Raw genomic sequence first — 19,557 nt, 5'->3', positions numbered from 1 at the left:
TTAGGCACCCGGTGGCTTGGCATGCAGGCTACATGACCCAGCAATTGCAGCCTTGCCTGCCGGACCTCACCGATGGGACTTTGTGCAGACCTTTCAAGGATTTGTGAGCTCCTCACACAATCCAGCCTGGTTAATCCCAGGCTGAATTGTAGGCAGGCCAGCCTGAATGTTTTTAACTGGTGAAGATGTTCCATTAGGGGGGTCCACGTTTCGCGAGCATAAAGGGAGGGTATGTATGACCATGGCCGGGAAGACCTGAAGCTTCCTGTGGAGCGACAGACCAGGTAGATTTCACACAGCGTTACGCAGCTGATGAAAAGATAATGCCGCTCCACTGCCGTCAAATTGGAGCTGGTCATAAGCACACTGCCCAGGTATGGAAAAATCTCCACTCTATCCACAACTGCCACATCACCAATGGGGAGTTGAAGGCGTGGAGGGTTTGATGGCACAAACTACCCAGGTAGGTGCTTAGTTTTGGTGGGGTTGATGGTCAGGCTCCACCTCTTAGTGGTACACTCCAGGTTCAGCAGCAGTGCCTCAAACTCATTCTCTAAGTAAGCAGCAATTACCAGATTATCAGCATACATAACATGGTTAACCAATAGGGAGCCATCCCTCGACCGCACCCGGGCATCAATCATCCTCGCATTGTATCTGCACCAGATGGAGATTCCACCAGTTAGCCATGGAAGGATTCTCAAACTACGTGATTGAAAAATATGTTGAATAATCTGGGAGGCAGAGGACATCCCTGTCGCCCCCCTAGGTGAATGGAATGGCTCCAGCTCCCGGCCATGTTGCTTTACTTGGGCTTTTTCACCATCATGAATGTTCATAATGATTGTGAGCAGAGAGTCAGAGACTATCCTCTTTGGTTTCAAATAAAAATGTTTTATTTTATTTTATAAAATACATTTATTTTTATTTTATACCTACGTGACTTTACCGAAAGAACCAAAGAGTATGGATTCCTGCAGTCACGAAAACTTCAAATATTGTCAGAGTATTAAGGCACGAAGAACAACCCAGAGCCCAGGCCTATTGAAATAAAGCAGATGTATGTTTTAAATTTTGACTTTAAACTTTCGTGACTGCAGGCATTAATATTCTTTGATTCTTTCGGTAAAGTCACAGATAGAAAATAAGATAAAAAATCAAATACAATTCTTTTTTTCTCCGCCTGATGATGACCGCTTGTGTTGTGATCGAAACGTCGTGAGTTTTTTTTTCTATCTACGTGACTTTACCGAAAGAACCAAAGAAGATGTAGGTTTTGTTGGAATTCTCTCCACCTCTGCTGTTGCAAACAGACAGAAAATATGACATTGGTACAGGACCGGTGCGATCTCGTGTGTTTTAAGTCGAATCAATATCCCACAGAACATCGATGTGTTTGCTTTAATAGGTTGAGACAAAGACAAAAACAGATTTACGTAGGTTGATACTCGATATTGCATTGCTTCATCGTTATTAAGCACGAGTTGTTCCTTAATACGATAACTTTCCTGTTCTCGTTATGTTAATTTCATGCTATTTTTATCTATCTATCTACGTACGTATGTACGCTGAACTTCTTTCATGCCATCCGTAGCCAACTGTGCTAAATCTATATGCATGCACACGTACTTCCTCTGAACCTATGGCCTGTACAAAGACAATGTGCATATATTATGATGTTTGTTTGTATTTTTGTGTGCTTAGGTGTCTATTTGGTGTTTTAACATTTTAACACACCTGTATTATTAGTAAAAAGGGTATTATTTTTTTGTCATCAAAACTTATTTCGTTTGCACCGCGCGATCTTCGTGGAGACTCGTTTAAAAGCGAGCGAGCGCAACAAAACGCTTCCTTCACGATGCCTGTTGGGGGTCTTCATTTTGCCACCTCCCTCGCGTGGGTCTCTGCATGACGCTTCAGGACGGATCGGTAGGCGAACCCCTTGCCACACACAGCGCACGCATGCGGCCTCTCGCCCGTGTGGGTCACAGCGTGGCTCTTGAGCACCGACGCGTACGCGAAGCCCTTGCCGCACACGGCGCACGCATGCGGCCTCTCGCCGGTGTGCGACCTCACGTGGCACACGAGGTTCTCCTGCTTGATGAACCCCTTGCCGCAGAAGGAGCACCTGTAGGGGCGCTCGCCCGTGTGCGTCATCATGTGGTCCTTGAGGAACTTGGGCAGACCAAAGGCCCTGTCGCACACGGGGCACACGTGGGGCCTCTCTCCCGTGTGCGTCTTCGCGTGCCTCCCCAGGGCCGACGAGCGTCTGAAGGCCTTGCCGCAGATGTGGCACGCATGCGGCCTCTCGCCCGTGTGGATCCTCATGTGAGCCTTGAGGACCTTGGAGATTCCGAAACCTCGGCCGCACACGGTGCACCGGTACGGCCTCTCGCCCGTGTGCGTCTGGGCGTGCTGCTTCAGGGACGCGGCCCGCACGTAGCCCTTCCCGCACTCGGTGCACCGGTGGGGCCGCTCCTTCGCGTGCACCCAAGTGCTACAGTTCAGTGGGGCCATACCTGGTAAAATAAAAAATAGTTAATAGTTTAGTTTATGATGTCGAGGTCGCTTCTGAAAATGAAGCTACACACCTCAGTGATGCCTTACACCTGGTAAAATTTAAGAAATAGTTTAGTTTAGTTTTATTTGAATTCAGTGCTGACATGCCATGGTCATTCAAAGTGCCTTTACAACTAAACATGTTGTCACAAGACACCGATTAGCGTGATTGGCTATGTACGGGGTGATAAGATGTTCAACATACGTACGTACGTACAAAACAAATACATTTCGGCACGATATGAAATAGCGCAGTGTCTAAGCGCTACTCCATGTCAAGAAGCTGTACAAAAACGGTGACCTGATTTTATTTTGCAGAGAAGCTTGTAGTCAACCTTGGGCCAAATCAAAAAAAGGTAATGTATGTGTGTGTATGTATAGTAAGGTCTCGGAGTACGCGGCGGGGGTTAAGCTCCGTGTACCTGTGCGCAAGCGCGAATTCGCGTAAGTTGTGGTTCGCCTATACGAGTGTAGATATACATTTTATATATATACTACTACCATCCCCAGCCACAGACCGTTCTCTCCCTTGCCGTCAGGCAGACGGTACCGGAACTTTCGGTCTCAAAAAACCAGGCTCAGAGACGGCTTTATCATCCAGTCTCATTGCTTGTCTCCGCAGTGGCGATGTTTACACACCACATCAGGCACTCATGAGGCCGAGTCGACCTAGAGGAGGAGGCCCAGGACCAGTTCAGATAATCGTCACTGGTGTTGGTGGGGAATTTAACTCGGCTCGTCAGTTTCGTGGCACAGCGCGCCAACCACTACACTACTGCACACTACACACATAGACACACATCAGACTGTTTTCACTGACTGCACCTTAACAGACTATTTGCACTGACTCTCCATCTTACCACACACACTCCACACACACAAATCAGACTATTTTCACCGACTCTCTGCACCTTACCACACAACACACACACGCCTACACGACCACCACGACTGCTGCTACTATCTTTTACGATACATTCCACTGCTCAATCAAAGCACTCTATTTTCGCCACTTATCCAAATTTATCCCTCTTCCCCCCTACCCTGAATACGTCTATCTGACCATGTTATATTTCTCACCATGGCTTTTGTTAAATGGTGTTCTTTTTTGTACTTCTAAGACTTATTTTTATTGACGTAGTATTTTTTTCTTGATGCTGTCTACTTATTGCCTGGATTGAATATTTTTTTGATAGCTGCCACACTGTTTGAGAGGAGAGCTTGCAAGTAAGCATGTCATTGTATTGTGTTACAGTTCCCTGGATCCTGTTCATCTACATATATAAAAGGGAAATTTGTGAATGTGTCTGTTCAAAATGTTTAGCGTACTTCCATGTGGGTACTTTCCAGACTGCACACCATGCAAAAATTATAAAAATAGACTTTTGTCTATTTTTGGGGGGGGGGGGGGCGGGCGCAATTATGCATATATTTTGCACGGCAAGTGAGCTGTAACGTCACATCTCTGTCATGTCACCCGCGGCATGCGCAAGCGTAACGGAGTGTGCCTGCTCATGTCACCCCCCCCAACCCTCCGCGAGTCAAGTGCCATACAAATGTGTTGCAGGTCTAAGGTGTTCTTCGCGCAGAATTGCTTTATTATTTCAGTCGTTTACTGCTGTACGCACCCTGAAAGTTGTGTGTCTGCAGCAAGCGTGTGTATGTGTACCTATGGACACGCGCGCCGATGTGTGTGTGGGGGCAGCGGTGGTGTAGCGGTTAGCGCGCTGCGCTACGAACCCGGCGACCCGAGTTCGATTCCCGCTCACGGCCACCACCGGTGACGATTATTTGAACCAGTCCTGGGCCTCCCCTAGGTCGACTCAGCCTCAAACGAGTAACTGGTGTGGTGTGTGAACATCGCCACCGGGTAGTAAAGCGAATATGAAAATAAACTTTGATTTGTATAGTGTAGTGTATAGTAGTGCAGTGAATAGTAATATACAGTAGTGTATAGTGTTTGGTGTAGTGTTTAGGAGTGGTGTATACATGACGATTTTAAAAGTGCATTGAGGCTGGGGGGTACCAACTCGCCCGTAATGACCCCATGCGGGATGTGTCAGCTCCATCGCCACCCCTCCCTACCGTCGTCGTCGTCCTCCACTTCCACCTCAATCTCGGCCACGTCTGACGAGCCGGCGGCCGCGGCCCCTCTTCGGTCTATCCGCGATGGCCTTGACCCTCCGGCCTTCTCCCGGGAACCGCTGTGGCTGACCGCCGGGGCTTGGCAGTCGCCGCCCGAACCGCCGAGGTCCCGCCGCTCGACCTTCGCAATGTACGACGGTTGACTTCTACGGGACGGTCGGTGTGCCGCTCGAAAGTGTGAATATTTTGCTTCGTCATTTTCGACGTTGTCTTCTTCATCATCGTCCTCTTCTTCACCCTTTATCCGAATGTCACTCGCTCCTTGCACTGGGGGTGAAAGGTCACTTACGTGAGGGCCGCACTGAAACCGATGCAAGCGTTTAACAAAAAAATAGAATCAAAACGCGTCGAGGCCTCTGGGTTTTGTTTTCCGCCCCGACGGAAATTATGTCGATGGTTGTGCTGTGACGTACGGCATGTACGTGCGTGTGTGTGCTGAACTTCTTCCGCAGCACCGTACGTAGCCAACCATGCTAATCGGAGGTGTGGGGAGGAAGGACTATAAACTAAACACAACAAGAAGCAGTTCTACGGAAATTAGTTATCAATGTAGTATAGTGGTGTAGTGTGTAGCGTAAAGTCGTGTATAGTGTAGTGTATAGTGTAGTATATAGACGTGTAGTGTATAGTAGTCAAGTGTATAGTGTAGTGTATAATCGTGTAGTGACAACAAACTAGGGGTGCTGATGGGCGGCTGTTTGCGAAGGGTTGTCAAGAGATGACACTTACTACCATCACCACCACCATTGCCATCACCATCACTGCCATCATCGTCATCATCGTCATCATCATCTTCCCTCTCCACTTTCACCATGGGCAACATCTTCCTCCAAGCCTCCTCCTCCTTGTATTCTTGCTTAATGAACGCCCCTGCGGGCAGAGAAGGGTCCACCACCTCCTCCTCCTGCTCCTCCTCATCGTCGTCTGTACCAAGTGAAAGACAGCAGCAGAGAGCGAGACTCAAGCCAATCGTGCCGTTGTTGCTGTCACTGCTGCTGCTTTTGTGCTACTGCTCGGTTTACAGCGTCAAAAGGAGCAAACGCAGAGACATTGTACAATACAGAAACTTTTATTTTATTTGATGGCGAGCTCATGTAGATGCAGAGCAGCCATGACTACAATTTCAGGTGGTCAAGCCAGCAGATAACCGCATTAGGAGCAGCGGAGCAGTGTATCATCATCGCTGTGATGTCTATTCGACTATGGATCTATGTCTTTCTATGAGTTTATATGAGTCTATGGATCTCTATGGGTCTCTAAGCCTGGATCTATGCGAGTCTCTGAGTCTGAGTCTTCACGGATCTCTGCGAGTCAATATGGGTCTCCGAGTCTCTGTGTGTCTCTATGAGTCGCGAATCTCTGTGCATCTCTATGGGTGTCTGTGCGTTTCTACGAGTCTCTGGATCTCTATGAGTTGCTGTGTGTCTCTATGGGTCTGGATCTCTATGGGTTTCTATGAGTCTCATTGTCTTCCGTACGGCTGCTGATGTAGATGCAGAGCAATGACACAATTTCACATTCAGGTGATCAAGCCCAGACAACAACCACAATCAGGAGCAAGTAGAGTAGTGTATCATCATAATCACCGTAATGTCCCCTTACTATTTGTGGATAGGGCAATGTTATTTTTTGTATTTTACCGGGTGTAAGGCCCCATTGAGCTGTGTAGCTCTTTTTTTATGAGCGACCCTGGCGATCACAAATTATAGTTTATGGGTACAGTGCTGATTGTATGGGTGGCAGTGCTGAGTTTATGGGTGGCAGTACTGATTCTATTGGTGGCAGTGTTGAATAGATGGGGTGGCAGTGCTGAGTCTATGGGTGGCAGTACTGAGTCTATGGGTAGCAGTGCTGAGTCTATGGGTAGCTGTACCGATACTATGGGCAGTGCTGAGTCTATTGTGCAGTGTTGTGTCTATGGGTGGCAGTGTTGAATAGATGGGGTGGCAGTGCTGAGTCTATGGGTGGCAGTACTGAGTCTATGGGTAGCAGTACTGAGTCTATGGGCAGTGCTGAGTCTATTGTGCAGTGTTGTGTCTATGGGTGGCAGTGTTGAATAGATGGGGTGGCAGTACTGAGTCTATGGGTAGCAGTGCTGAGTCTATGGGTAGCAGTGCTCAGTCTATGGGGTGGCAGTGCTAATTGTATGGGCAGTGCTGATTGTTTGGGCAGTGCGGAGTCTATGGTGCAGTTTTTAGTCTATGGGTGGCAGTCCTGAGTCTATGGGTGGCAGTGCTGAGTCTATGGGTAGCAGTACCGATACTATGGGCAGTGCTGAGTCTATTGTGCAGTGTTGTGTCTATGGGTGGCAGTGTTGAATAGATGGGGTGGCAGTGCTGAGTCTATGGGTGGCAGTACTGAGTCTATGGGTAGCAGTGTTGAGTCTATGGGGTGGCAGTGCTAATTGTATGGGCAGTGCTGATTGTATGGGCAGTGCTGAGTCTATGGTGCAATGTTGAGTCTATGGGTGGCAGTGCTGATACTACGGGCAGTGCTGCGTCTATGGTGCAGTGTTGAGTCTATGGGTGGCAGTGTTGAATGTATGGGTGCCAGTTTTGAATGTATGGTTGGCAGTGCTGAGTCTATGGGTGGCAGTGCTCAGATTATGGGTATAAGTCCTGAGTCTATGGGTAGTAGTGCTCAGTCTATGGGTGGCAGTGCTGAGTCTATGGGTGGCAGTGCTGAGACAATGGGCAGTGATGAGTTTATAAGTCAGTTTTTATTCTATAGGTGGCAGTGGTGAATTTATGGGTGGCAGTGTTGAATCTATGTGTGGCAGTGCTGAGTCTATGGGTAGCAGTGCTCAGTCTATGGGTGGCAGTGCTGATTGTACGGACAGTGCTGAGTCTATGGAACATTGTTGAGTCTGTGGGTGGCAGTGCTCAGTTTATGGGTGGCAGTGCTGAGTCTATGGGTGGCAGTGCTCAGTTTATGGGTGGCAGTGCTGAGTCTATGGGTGGCAGTGCTCAGTTTATGGGTGGCAGTGCTGATACAATGGGCAGTACTGAGTCTATAGGGCAGTTTTGAGTCTATAGGTGGCAGTGGTGAATTTATGGGTGGCAGTGTTGAGTCTATGGGTGGGAGTGCTGATACAATGGGTAGTGCTGAGTCTATAGGGCAGTTTTGAGTCTATAGGTGGCAGTGGTGAATTTATCGGTGGCAGTGTTGAGTCTATGGGTGGCAGTGCTCAATCTATGGGTGGCAGTACTGATTGTACGGGCAGTGCTGAGTCTATGGAGAAGTGTTGAGTCTGTGGGTGGCAGTGTTGAATGTGTAGTGGTATAGCGCTGGCTGCTGGCGGAAAAGGGTGACTGCGGTGTACGGCAGTACTCACGTCAGCAGGCCACGATATATACGAGGGGGACATCTCGGGGAAAGGTCACAGAAGGGGCCCAACGAGAAGTCCCGGGAACCCGCTAGTAGGTTCCAGATAGGGGGCATGGCCGAGGCGGAGAAATGTCATGCTGAGAGAATAAGAGGGGGCCTCGAGTGGGACCTCAGGGCTGTTGTTGGAAGTGGGATCCCCGTCGTGCTGTTCAAGATCATCGTTGTCACCATCTCGTCGTCATCACCATTTCCTCGTCGTCATCTCCATCTTCACCAACCCGGGGTGCTGTTAGTCAGACAGCTTAGCAACTGTTCTAACTAAGTAGTGCTACCGACAATAGACGGTCATAATAATAATAGTGTCCACCCACGTCGGGTGTCTATTATCCCGATGGTGCTTGTTAAATGAAAGAAGTGCCTCCAGTTATTACTATCTCCGATCTGCGTCACTACAAATGTGTAATGTGAGGATATATTCGGGTCGCTGACTGATCACAACTCGTCACGATGATTGGCTCTGCCGGTCCTGGTCCATAGCCAATGGGGGGAAGCCTAGGGGCGTGGCCCTGACGTAATGGGAAGGTGACATCTGTAAGTAGAGGATTGGTTCTGCTGGCTTTAGCCACAGCCAATGGGGAGACGAGTCAGGGGCGTGGTCCCGGGAGCCTACGATGGAGTCTAGAAGATTTCATAGAGGCTAACCAGGATTGGTGGAAAGGTACCACGTGACCCGGGTATTAAATAGGGGTGGAGATGAACAACACGTGGTCAGAACTGGAATGAACGGAGGGAGAGGCCACGCGGGAGCGGGGGTCTAGGCTGCCACATGGCCGCACGTGTCTCTCTCTCTCTCTCTATCCCTCTCACGCTGTCTGTCAGCAGCGTGAAGGAGTGTTGTAAAGAAAGACAAATAAAGACCGGATTCCAGAAGTCGCTTACACGACCTTTATTACACTGGTGAGAGAAGTGTCTCTTGAGACCGTTTGGACGATTATTAGAAAATGTCCAAGCACCTCAAGAAAAGAAACCCACCAGACCCTCCGTCGGAGGAAGATGTCGAGGCGGACGAGGACGAGCTGCTGGGAGCCACGGGTCCTCTACCGCCGTCTGCCGCTCTCCCCGACGCCGCGCATCGACGACAGGCCGGCGAGATGACGTCTCCGGCTGCGGACGAGGGGTGGCGTCGGGTGGCGGAGCAGATAGAGTCGCTCCGTGCGATCCTGCTAAATCTTGTAACGGCGGTCGCGTCATCAGCGGCCCTCAGTTGGCTGCGTGGAACTCACCCAAGGGCCGATGACCAAGATCTTCAGCGGGAAACGCCGTCCGCCATTACTCCTGCCGCGGAGGGGGAGGCCTCCATCTTGGGCGGGGCTGCTGCAATGGAGCCGCCAGACGCCATCTTGGGCGGGGTTGCTGCCACGCGGCCGCCGGACGCCATCTTGGGCGGGGCTGCTGCGAAGCGGCCGCCGGACGCCATCTTGACGGAGCCGCGTGCTACGCAGGGAGCGGGATCGGAGACGCCCGAGGCCTCGGATATTTACCGCGGCCATCGCCTTCCTTAAATTTAAGAATTTGTCGCCGGGGGCGACTGGAGCGCGTTCACGTGGCGGTTCAAGTCAGCCTTTCGGTCGATGCGATGGACGGAGGCAGAGGCGCTGGAGGCTCTGCCCACGCTGTTGGACGATGTTTCCTTGGCATTCTTCCGATCCATCCCGGTGAGTAAGAAAAAGACGCTGCATGATGCTTTCACGGAAATGGCGGAGTTCTACGAGCCGCCGACGGCGGCTACCAGGAAATTCATGCAGCGCCATCGAGGAGCGGAAGAATCGCCCTTGGCCTACCGAGGGGCGCTGTTGGCGCTTGCCATGGCCGCCTACCCCGATTCGTCAGCCGATCTCCTGGATCCTCTCATCCTTTCCAGAATGATTGAGTTGGCCCAGGAACTTAACATCTCATTACCGGTGTGCAGCCACGAACCGCTAACGTCTCGATGGGCGGCGCGCTGTTCAGACGCCAAGTTCAACCTCAAACGCTGGGATCAGATAGCTGCATGGATGGGAGATCCTGAGATAGACGGGCCACCGTTGGGATGGGCTCCACGTCGGGTCGTCCACGGCTCCAACGACTCCAGCGACGACGAGGTGATGGCTGCTGTTCCTTGCTGGGTTCCGAAACGCCGGCCATGCGAGCAGCGTGATGGGGCCGGACGACCACGAGCGGGGACTGGGGCGACCGACCGCCGGGCGGTGGTGGCCACGTGTTTCAAGTGTGGCCGATGAGGCCATTTCACCCGGGATTGCCGCTGCCGACTTCAACTTCCTCAGCTCCCGTCGGGCTGACTTCCATCTCCTCCACCGGACGCGGATCCACGGCACCCTTGGGCAAGTCGGCACATATCGGACACCCGGCAGGTCTTGACACATCACGCATCCACTCGCACCCATGTTTGCACTCCTGAAGGGAATTGTGGGTCACCTGGGTCGATGCCACACTCGGTTACATAATGGAAAAAATTGGCTCGAAGGGTGGTGGCAGCCGCGTCGGGGTCCTCGACGGTACGGGGTACCATCGATGGGATCGATGTCCGTATTTTGGTGGACACCGGCGCGTCTGCAACCATCATTTCCGATGTTATTTTTCATCTCCTGTCCATTCCTACGTCGCGGATCTGACCGGCTAACGACGCATGCGTTGCTGCGAATGGGGGTAGCATGGGTATTTTGGGGCAAGTAGATGTGCACATTGCTATAGTGAATATCACCGCGGAGGCACCAGTTTTGATCTCGCGTTCATTGGCCGTCCCATGCTTATTGGGCACCGATTTCCTTCTCCGGATGCCCGTTAAAATACTCGTCGATCAAGGTTGCTTGGAAATGCCAGGGGGCCGTAGAATGTCCTTCCTGCCGTCCCTGCTGGGCCGTTCGCCCCCAGGAAACGCTGTTAGTGCGATTGTTGCTGTTACGGTGGAAGTACCATCAGGCTCACAAATGCTTATTGCACTGCGTTACCGAAAGCACTTGGAAGCCGCGGACGATGTCCCCGTCGAACTCGGTGGCAAAATCCTTTTCCCTAGTGGCGGCTCAAACTATCGTTCGGCCTGGTCAGGCCCCGTTTATACAAGCGTTAAATGGGGGCCCGGACCGGGTCGTCGTCCTGGCTGGCTCGGTGTTGGCTCACGCCACTACCGATTTCACCAGCTTTGAGAGCGACCAACCTACCAAAATGGCCGCTGGCGTGCCACGATCCGATCGTTCGGATGATCGATGGATCGCAGAATTGTGCGGGGAAAATACGTCCTTGTCGACCACGCAGCGGAGCACCTTGCGTTCACTATTGTCGGAGTACGCTGACGTTTTCAGTAAAAACGATTTGGATTTGGGCCATACCTCGCTCTTATCGCACCATATCGACACCGGTACGGCGGGACCGATTTGTATGCACCCGCATCGCATGAGCCCTGCAGAAAGGGAACACGTGCGTGGCGCGGTGGACGACATGTTGGCGGCCGATATAATTTCGCCGTCCAACAGTCCTTGGGGCGCGCCAGTGGTGCTGGTTAAAAAAAAGGATGGCGGGACGAGGCTTTGTGTAGACTTCCGCCGATTGAATAAGATATCCGTGGCGGACGCATACCCCTTGCCACGGATGGACGACTCGTTGGACGCTTTGTCGGGGGCAAATTTTTTCTCTACCCTCGACCTGTCGTCTGGGTTTTGGCAGCTTCCCCTCGATGACGCATCCAGACCGAAAACGGCGTTCCGCACACCACAGGGCCTCTGAGTTTAACCGCCTACCTATGGGCTTGAATGCAGCACCGGCGACGTTCCAACGCCTGATGGAACTGGTGCTAGCGGGGCTGCAGTGGGAAACGTGCCTCATATATTTTGACAATATCAACGTATTCAACCGCACCTTCGAAGAACACCTCCAACGACTGGAGACTATCTTTCAGAGGATGCGGTCGGCTGACCTAAAATTTAAACCAAAGAAGTGCCACCTTTTGCAATGATCCGTCCGCTACTTGGGACACATCGTCAGCTCTGACGGTGTGTCCATGGACCCTCAGAAAACGTCATGTGTCCGAGAGTGGCCCACGCCCACTTCGGTGGACGACGTATGGCGGTTTATAGGGTTCGCATCCTACTATCGCCGATTTGTTAAGAATTTCGCGACGCTGGCTAAGCCGCTGCATGTTCTGACGGGGAAAAATCAGAGATTTAAATGGGGCCCGGAAGAGGAGCACTCTTTTCAATCCCTCCGGGATCGCCTGGCCACCGCTCCGACACTCGACTACCCAGACTTTTCACAGCCGTTCATCCTTGACACGGATGCTAGCGATATCGGCATAGGGGCCGTTTTGTCGCAACGGAAAGACGGAGTCGAGCGAGTGGTGGCATACGGCAGCAGGGTTCTGTCTCCTGCCGAGACGCGATATTGCGTGACGCGACGGGAACTGCTGGCAATCGTACATTTTGTTCGCCAGTACCGGCCGTACCTGTATGGAAGGAAATTCCTCGTGCGCACTGACCACGCTGCCTTGCAATATTCTTTGAAATTGGAACAACCGTCCGGTCAATTGGCTCAGTAGTTGGAATCGCTACAGGAGTTTTCCTTCAATATCACGTACCGCAAGGGTACTCGCCATGGCAACGCGGACGCTCTCTCTAGGTTGCCCCCGACTCCTCCCTGTGCCTGTCTGACGGGTATGCACCGCTGTGCGGTGCTGCCTACCTCGCCCTGTCCGGTCATGGGGGAGATGTCGAATGATGAAGGCCAGGATGTACCCATTGGCGCCGACGATACGCTGCATTTGCCGCACTCGGTGTGGCTACGCGAGCAAGAGGCTGTTGCCTCTCTGGCTCCACTGCGGGAACTGATCGGGAAACCGAGATCTCATTTGGCAGGATGAAAATGGCAGTTGTTTCGGGGCCAGGCGGGATTACTGATGTATACAGATGGGTTGTCGGACCGTTCACGCCTGGTTGTGTCGACGTCCCTTCGCCACGATCTGGTCTGCGCACTGCACGCCGACAAGCTGATGCACCTCGGCGTGCAGAAAACATTAGCCGCGATGCAGCAGGATTTCTTTTGGCCTGGCATGACAGCGGATATCACTAACTTTATCCGGTCATGCCATGATTGTGCGAAGCGGAAACAGCCACGTCAAAATTATGTCCCGCCCCTACGATCGATCGAGGTATCCCGTATTAATGAGCTGATTGCTCTGGATATCCTGGGCCCGTTCCCTCCATCGGCTAGGGGAAATAAATACCTTTTGGTCGGGGTCAAATACTTTTCTCGCTGGCCTATGGCCTGGCCTCTACCTCACCAAACGGCCTCATCCATCACCGAGGCTTTCTTGAATGGGTACGTCATGGATAAAGGAGCACCCGCAGGGCTGCTCACGGATCAAGGACGTAACTTCTCCTCTAAATTGCTCAAAGACGTGTGCTCTGCCTTGGGTACAAAGAAAATCCGCACTTCCCCTTACCATCCGCAAACGGATGGCATGGTGGAACGATTTAACCGCACCCTTTCGGCCATGCTTTGCCACACGGTGAGTGAAAAACAAACCGATTGGGACTTGCACATACCGGGCGTCCTGGCGGTGTTCCGCACGCGTCCACAGGATATTCGCCATTTTTCCTGATGTATGGCCGTGAGAATGTACCCCCGATTGATGTGCAACCATCCCCTTCCTTGCCTGACCACGTGTGGGACTCGCTTAAACGGGTTACGGAGGCGCGAGAGGCCGCCAGATGTGCGACGGCCCGTACGCAGGCAAGGAACGAGAGGTATGCGCGTCGATCGCGAACTGACATGCCTTGGTCGGTGGGCGATATGGCATGGCTCCATTGCCCTCAGGTGCCAGTGGGTACGTCCCCTAAACTGCCTTGGCGGGGGCCTGTGAGGCTGGTGTACATTCGGAATCTCCAGAGTGTTCGCATCCAGCATGGCCAACGTCGTTGGTATGTCCATTCCTCGCGGCTCAAGCCCTACGTTGACCCGCGTGCTGGCCCTTCATCTCCACTTGTTGACCTGCCCGGGGTCTGGCGTGCCGAATGTGCCACTTGCCTCGCCGATTGATCCCCAGCGGGGCTGTGTTATACTCCCCGCAGACGAACAGGTTTTGAAGGACGACGAGACCCCGGACGTTCCACCTCCAACGGGGCCTGTCCCAGACACAACGGAAACAGAAAATTCTTCTTCTTCTCCACGGCAACCGCCTCCTGCTGAACAGTCGACGAGGCAACCACGCGCGAAGGGAGGAGAGGGTCCGGCGTCGCGTATGCGGTCGAAGTCTCTCCCATTTCGCTAATACTGTTTTCCTTGCGGTCTGTCACCCTGGTGTTACTGCGCTACAGGGGCACCCTAATGTATGTCTGTTGTTTTAATGTTTTAAATTCCTCTGCGCATTGACGCCTACTCCCCCTTACCTTGTTAATGCGTCATAGACGCCCTAAGATGTTATTCAAAGGGATTCGGGCTGTCACTCCTTTCCCAGCCGAGACGGCTGACTTTTTACACCGGGGGGGGGGGGGGGGGGGTGATGTAATGTGAGGATATATCCGGGTCGCTGACGGATCACAACTCGTCACGATGATTGGCTCTGCCGGTCCTGGTCCATAGCCAATGGGGGGAAACCTCGGGGCGTGGCCCTGATGTAATGGGAAGGTGACATCTGTAAGTAGAGGATTGGTTCTGCTGGCTTTAGCCACAGCCATTGGGGAGACGAGTCAGGGGCGTGGTCCCGGGAGCCTACGATGGAGTCTAGAAGATTCCATAGAGGCTAACCAGGATTGGTGGAAAGGTACCACGTGACCCGGGTATTAAATAGGGGTGGAGACGAACAACACGTGGTCAGAACTGGAACGGAGGGAGAGGCCACGCAGGAGCGGGGGTCCAGGCTGCCACGTCGCCGTGCGTGTCTCTCTCTCTCTATCCCTCTCACGCTGTCTGTCAGCAGCGTGAAGGAGTGTTGTAAAGAAAGACAAATAAAGACCGGATTCCAGAAGTTGCTTCCACGACCTTTATTACAAATGTATGGGTGGCAGTGTATAATGTATGGGTGGCAGTGCTGAGTCTATGGTGTAGTGTTGAGTCTATGGGTGGAAGTGCTGAGTGTATGGGTGGAAGAACTGAGTGTATGGGTGGCAGTGCTGAGTCTATGGGTAGCAGTGCTGAGTCTATGGGTAGCAGTGCTCTGTCTATGGGTGCCAGTGCTGATTCTATGGACAGTGCTGAGTCTATGGTGAAGTGTTGAGTCTATGGGTGGCAGTGCTTAGTCTATGGTGCAATGCTGAGCATGTAATGTGTCAACCCCACTCTCCGATGCTGTCACTTATTGAGGGTTTGCAGCGCGAAAAACACTCAGAGAGATACTCACCAGCAGCAGCGGCGGCAGCGGCGTCGTCTTCCAATCGGACGTCCACTCCGCGCGACATCTCACAGCCCAGATGTCCTGCGGCTTCTTGCTTGATGAGCGGAGACCCTTCTTCAGGCAAAGGAGCCTCGGACATCCTGAGCTGAGAAACACAGGGAACCACATGCTCACGAATTTAAGGCCCCACTGAGCGACCTGGCTATCACAAATGATAGCTCAACGAAGTGGCTATTATCATCATTAAGTAGTTAACCATACGAAAAACTAAACAATTTTATATTTTATCAGGTAAGGCCCCACTGAGCTGTGTAGCTCTTTTGCAAAAGCGACCCTGGCTATCACAAACGATAGCTTAACCAAGTGGGCTTATCACCATTACGTGGAAATGTATAGCTGCAGCCAAATCCTCTGAAGATGTGGTGATGTTGATAATAAATGTTGGAGGGAAAAAAAGGGAGGACCTGGAGAAAATTCCATGTCACCACCACGGAGAGAGAGAGACGCAAACTCCAAATATACAGTAGGCGTCTGGGTTGGGATCGAACCCACCCCTGTATACCAGGCGAGATGATGATGATTATGATATCAACCACTTGGTTGAGCTGCTATCATTGTATTGTGTTGTAAAGTATGTTTCGTGTGTATTGTGTGTATGGTGTGTATTGTGTCTTGTGATTGTCCCACATGATCCCTGGGACAGAGTAATCAAGAAGGCTGGAGCAAACACTCCTCACTCTGATTGGTTAGGGCACCGGGAGCAAGAGGATTGGCCAGAACATTCAAAAGGGAAAAGAGCTGGAGGTTTGGGTGAGCGTCAGGTGGGACGGTTAGGCCAGGTGAGGGTAAGAGAGAGGCGACGATTGATGGAGACGGAGTGCGACGAGGGGCGGAGCAAAGAAGAAGTTAAGAGAGGGAGTGGGTGAGTGGGTGGGTGAGTGGTTGGGTGGGTGGGTGAGCGTCAGGTGGGACGGTTAGGCCAGGTGAGGGTAAGAGAGAGGCGACGATTGATGGAGACGGAGTGCGACGAGGGGCGCAGCTAGGAAGAGGTTAAAAGAGGGAGGGGGAAGGCAGAGTTAGGGGCGTTGCGGGAGAGATTGCGAGGATGGTGTGGACCTGTGCCATGAAATAAAGACCTTAACTTGTGGATAAAAATAAAAGGGCCAGAGTCTTCTTTCATGTATATAGTGTGTATTGTGTTTGCTGTGGTAGTGTGTATTGTGCATATCGTGTATATTGTGCATATTGTGCGTAGAGTGCATTGTGTATTGTATGTATTGTGTTGTAGTGTGTATTGTGTACCGTGTATATTGTGTATAGTGTGCATTGTGTATAGTATGTAGGAGAGGAGGAGGGTTATTGTGTAGGGCGACTTTCACTGTCACTCACGGAATCACTGCAATATGTTGGCTCACTGGAATATTTTTCTTTTTGTGCGACTTTAACAAGGAACCTATCAAATGACACTTGCTTTTGCTTCCTTTTGAGGATTTCGCGGAAATGTGACATTGCATTGTCGTTAAACAGATTCATCACTCGCCCTGCTACAGCCTTATTCGGGTGGTGCTTTTCTACAAAATTTTGCACTGTTTCCCACATTTTACACATCTCCCTAATCTCATTTGAAGTGAGGGATTCCTCCGTCTTTTTCTGCTCCTCCTCAGACGAGATCTCCTCCATAACCTTTTGCTGTTGCTCGCGATGCAAATCCATCAGTTCATCGGTGGTCAGCTCCTGGCCATGTTCCTCCACCAGCTCTTGAATGTCGTCCTCATTCACCTCCAGTCCCATGGTCTTCCCCAAGTACATTATTTCATCGACAACTGGCGGCTCCTGTTCATGCGCAAACCCAACGCAATCAGACCACAGTTTTCTCCAAGCAGAATTGAGGGTTCTCTTGGTGACCCCATCCCAGGCATTATCGATGATCTTGAGGCAGTTTACGATGTGGAAATTATTTTTCCAAAACTCTCGGAGGGTAAGGTTTGTTCCTTCGGTCACCTCGAAGCATCGCTGAAATAGTGCTTTGATGTAAAGCTTTTTAAAGTTCGAAATGACCTGCTGATCCATGGGCTGGAGTAATGGAGTGGTATTGGGTGGAAGGAACTTGACCTTAATGAACTCGAATTCCTCCAGTAAGTCGTCCTCAAGGCCTGGAGGGTGAGCAGGAGCATTATCCATAATCAGCAAGACTTTAAGTGGCAAATTATTTTCTAAAAGGTATTTCTTCACTGTGGGACCGAAGACCTCGTTGATCCACTCAATGAACAAGATACGAGTGACCCAAGCCTTGCTGTTGGACCTCCACATAACATTTAACTGGCTCTTCTGCACCTTGCATTTCTTGAAGGCTCGTGGATTCTCGGAATGATACACGAGCAGGGGCTTGACTTTGAAATCACCGCTTGCATTAGCACACAACAAGAGGGTGAGACGGTCTTTCATGGGCTTGTGACCGGGCATTGCATTCTCTTCTGCTGTAATGTAGGTCCTCTTTGGCATCTTTTTCCAAAAAAGCCCCGTCTCATCGCAGTTAAAAACTTGCTGCGGCAGGTAACACTCGGAAACGATGAGCTTCTGGAACTCGGCAGTGAACGCCTCAGCTGCCTTAGCGTCCGAACTCGCAGCCTCTCCGTGCCTCACAACACTATGGATGTCACTTCTCCTCTTAAAGTTGTCAAACCATCCCCTGCTCGCCTTGAAGCCTTCTTCGTTTTCTGTCGACGTACCTGGCAGTTTACTTACGAGGTCGGCGTACAAGGCCTTTGCCTTCTCGCAGATAAAGTTCTCGGTCACAGTATCACCTGCTAGTTGCTTCTCGTTTATCCACACGAGAAGCAACTTTTCTACATCTTCTAGAACACGTGGCCGTTGCTTTGATACTCGTGTGACTCCTTTTGCTGCATCTAACTCCCTTATTTCTTCTTTCTTCTTTAATACTGTGCAAATCGTCGACGTAGACTTGTTATAAAATCTTGCGATGTCGGCCACTCGCATACCTCGTTCGTGCTTCTCGATGATTTCTTTCTTAACTTCCACCGTAATCATCTCCTTCTTCTTACCGCCTTCCTTTTCAACCTTTTTCTTCATGGGGGCCATTGTTGCAGTACAGTTACTAAAGAACAGTCACTACACTATAGTAAACAGTATACGCTCGCACGGATGTTGACTATACGAGTGAGGCACGCCCGAATTAGACCGAAGCATGGGAGACGATTACCCACAATCCCGCAGCGAGAGAGAGAGAAGAACCATCGGCTCAGTTGTGATCACGTGACGCTCGGCAGACAAAGCGTAGACGTACTACTCGTATTGCAAGACCTCGCTCGTTTATCAAGTTAAAATGTACAAAAAAAATTGCTCGTCTTGCAAAACACTCGCAGACCAAGTTACTCGCAATCCAAGGTTTTACTGTATAATGATCAATATCATTATTCCATCATCATTATTATCATGATACCATCGTCATCATCGTTATTATACCGAGCACGGGATCACAGGCTTACGATGGACAACCGCTGAGCAGGAGGGGAGCAGCAGGAGAGGGAGTAGGAGGGGGAGCAGCAGGAGGGGGAGCAGCAGGAGAGGGAGCAGGAGGGGGAGCAGGAGAAGCAACAGGAGCAGGAGGGGAAGCAGCAGCAGGCCGAGTGGTCCCGGCCTCGTGAGTTCCGCAGCGAGAAGCCCCAACCTGGAGCAGGCGGCAGCTGATGCTGGAGGGGGGCGAGCGGAGTTCAGTCGCAGGACGACCTCCCTGCAGCAGCAGTAGCAAGAGGAGCAGCAGCAGGAGGAACAGCAGAAGCAGGAGGAGCAGCAGCAGGATGAGCAGCAGCAGCAGGAGGAGGCAGCAGCAGGAGGAGCAGGAGGAGCAGGAGCAGCAGCAGGAGACGGAGCCGCAGCTTCCCTCCGCGACTCGCATTAAGTGGGACGGACTTTAGCAGCAATCCAGCAGAGGGCGCTAGAGCCGAGCCGAGCCAAGCGGGCGGCTAGATCCAAGGACATCAGGGTGCTTGTGACTTGACCGATAGTGGGAATAATTTTGACTTAAAACTTTCGTTGACCGCAGGAATTAATATTCTTTGGTTCTTTCAGAAAAGTCACGTAGATATAAAAATAACGATAAAAAATAAAGTGAATAATTTAAAAAA

At 51.4% G+C, this 19,557-nt stretch overlaps 1 protein-coding gene across 4 annotated transcripts; it reads right to left on the bottom strand.

Moving 5' to 3' along the window:
- Nucleotides 1-873: 873 nt before the first annotated feature.
- Nucleotides 874-19,343, bottom strand: LOC144737647 (uncharacterized). 4 transcript variants are annotated; one of them, XM_078620415.1, is made up of 5 exons: nt 19,101-19,343; nt 15,419-15,557; nt 5,434-5,628; nt 4,645-4,971; nt 874-2,519 (listed from the first exon to the last, which is right to left on the bottom strand). In XM_078620415.1, exons 1-5 carry the CDS (start codon nt 19,326-19,328, stop codon nt 1,876-1,878), a joined length of 1,533 nt encoding a protein of 510 aa, XP_078476541.1. In that variant the 5' UTR covers nt 19,329-19,343; the 3' UTR covers nt 874-1,875. The 4 variants fall into 4 exon arrangements, with proteins under 4 accessions (XP_078476541.1, XP_078476539.1, XP_078476543.1 ...); XM_078620413.1 differs by having other exon boundaries at nt 16,802-19,324; XM_078620417.1 differs by lacking the exon at nt 19,101-19,343 and adding an exon at nt 16,802-16,885 and having other exon boundaries at nt 15,419-15,552.
- Nucleotides 19,344-19,557: the final 214 nt, after the last annotated feature.

The sequence above is a fragment of the Lampetra planeri genome, chromosome 72 (genome assembly GCF_965212315.1).
Source record: "Lampetra planeri chromosome 72, kcLamPlan1.2.h2, whole genome shotgun sequence".
NCBI classification, from domain to species: domain Eukaryota; kingdom Metazoa; phylum Chordata; class Hyperoartia; order Petromyzontiformes; family Petromyzontidae; genus Lampetra; species Lampetra planeri.
The sequence above is the reverse complement of the archived record's forward strand: the minus strand, read 5'-3'. Positions and strand labels throughout refer to the sequence as shown.

Excerpts from the sequence above, each read along its gene's own strand:
- LOC144737647 (XM_078620413.1), bottom strand. The coding sequence starts at position 18,511 with ATGGCCCCCATGAAGAAAAAGGTTGAAAAGGAAGGCGGTAAGAAGAAG. Across the intron at positions 5,629-15,418 it reads CGCTGCCGCCGCTGCTGCTG|ACGACGATGAGGAGGAGCAG; the intron begins GTGAGTATCTCT and ends CACTTGGTACAG. Across the intron at positions 2,520-4,644 it reads AGTGGAGGACGACGACGACG|GTATGGCCCCACTGAACTGT; the intron begins GTAGGGAGGGGT and ends TTATTTTACCAG.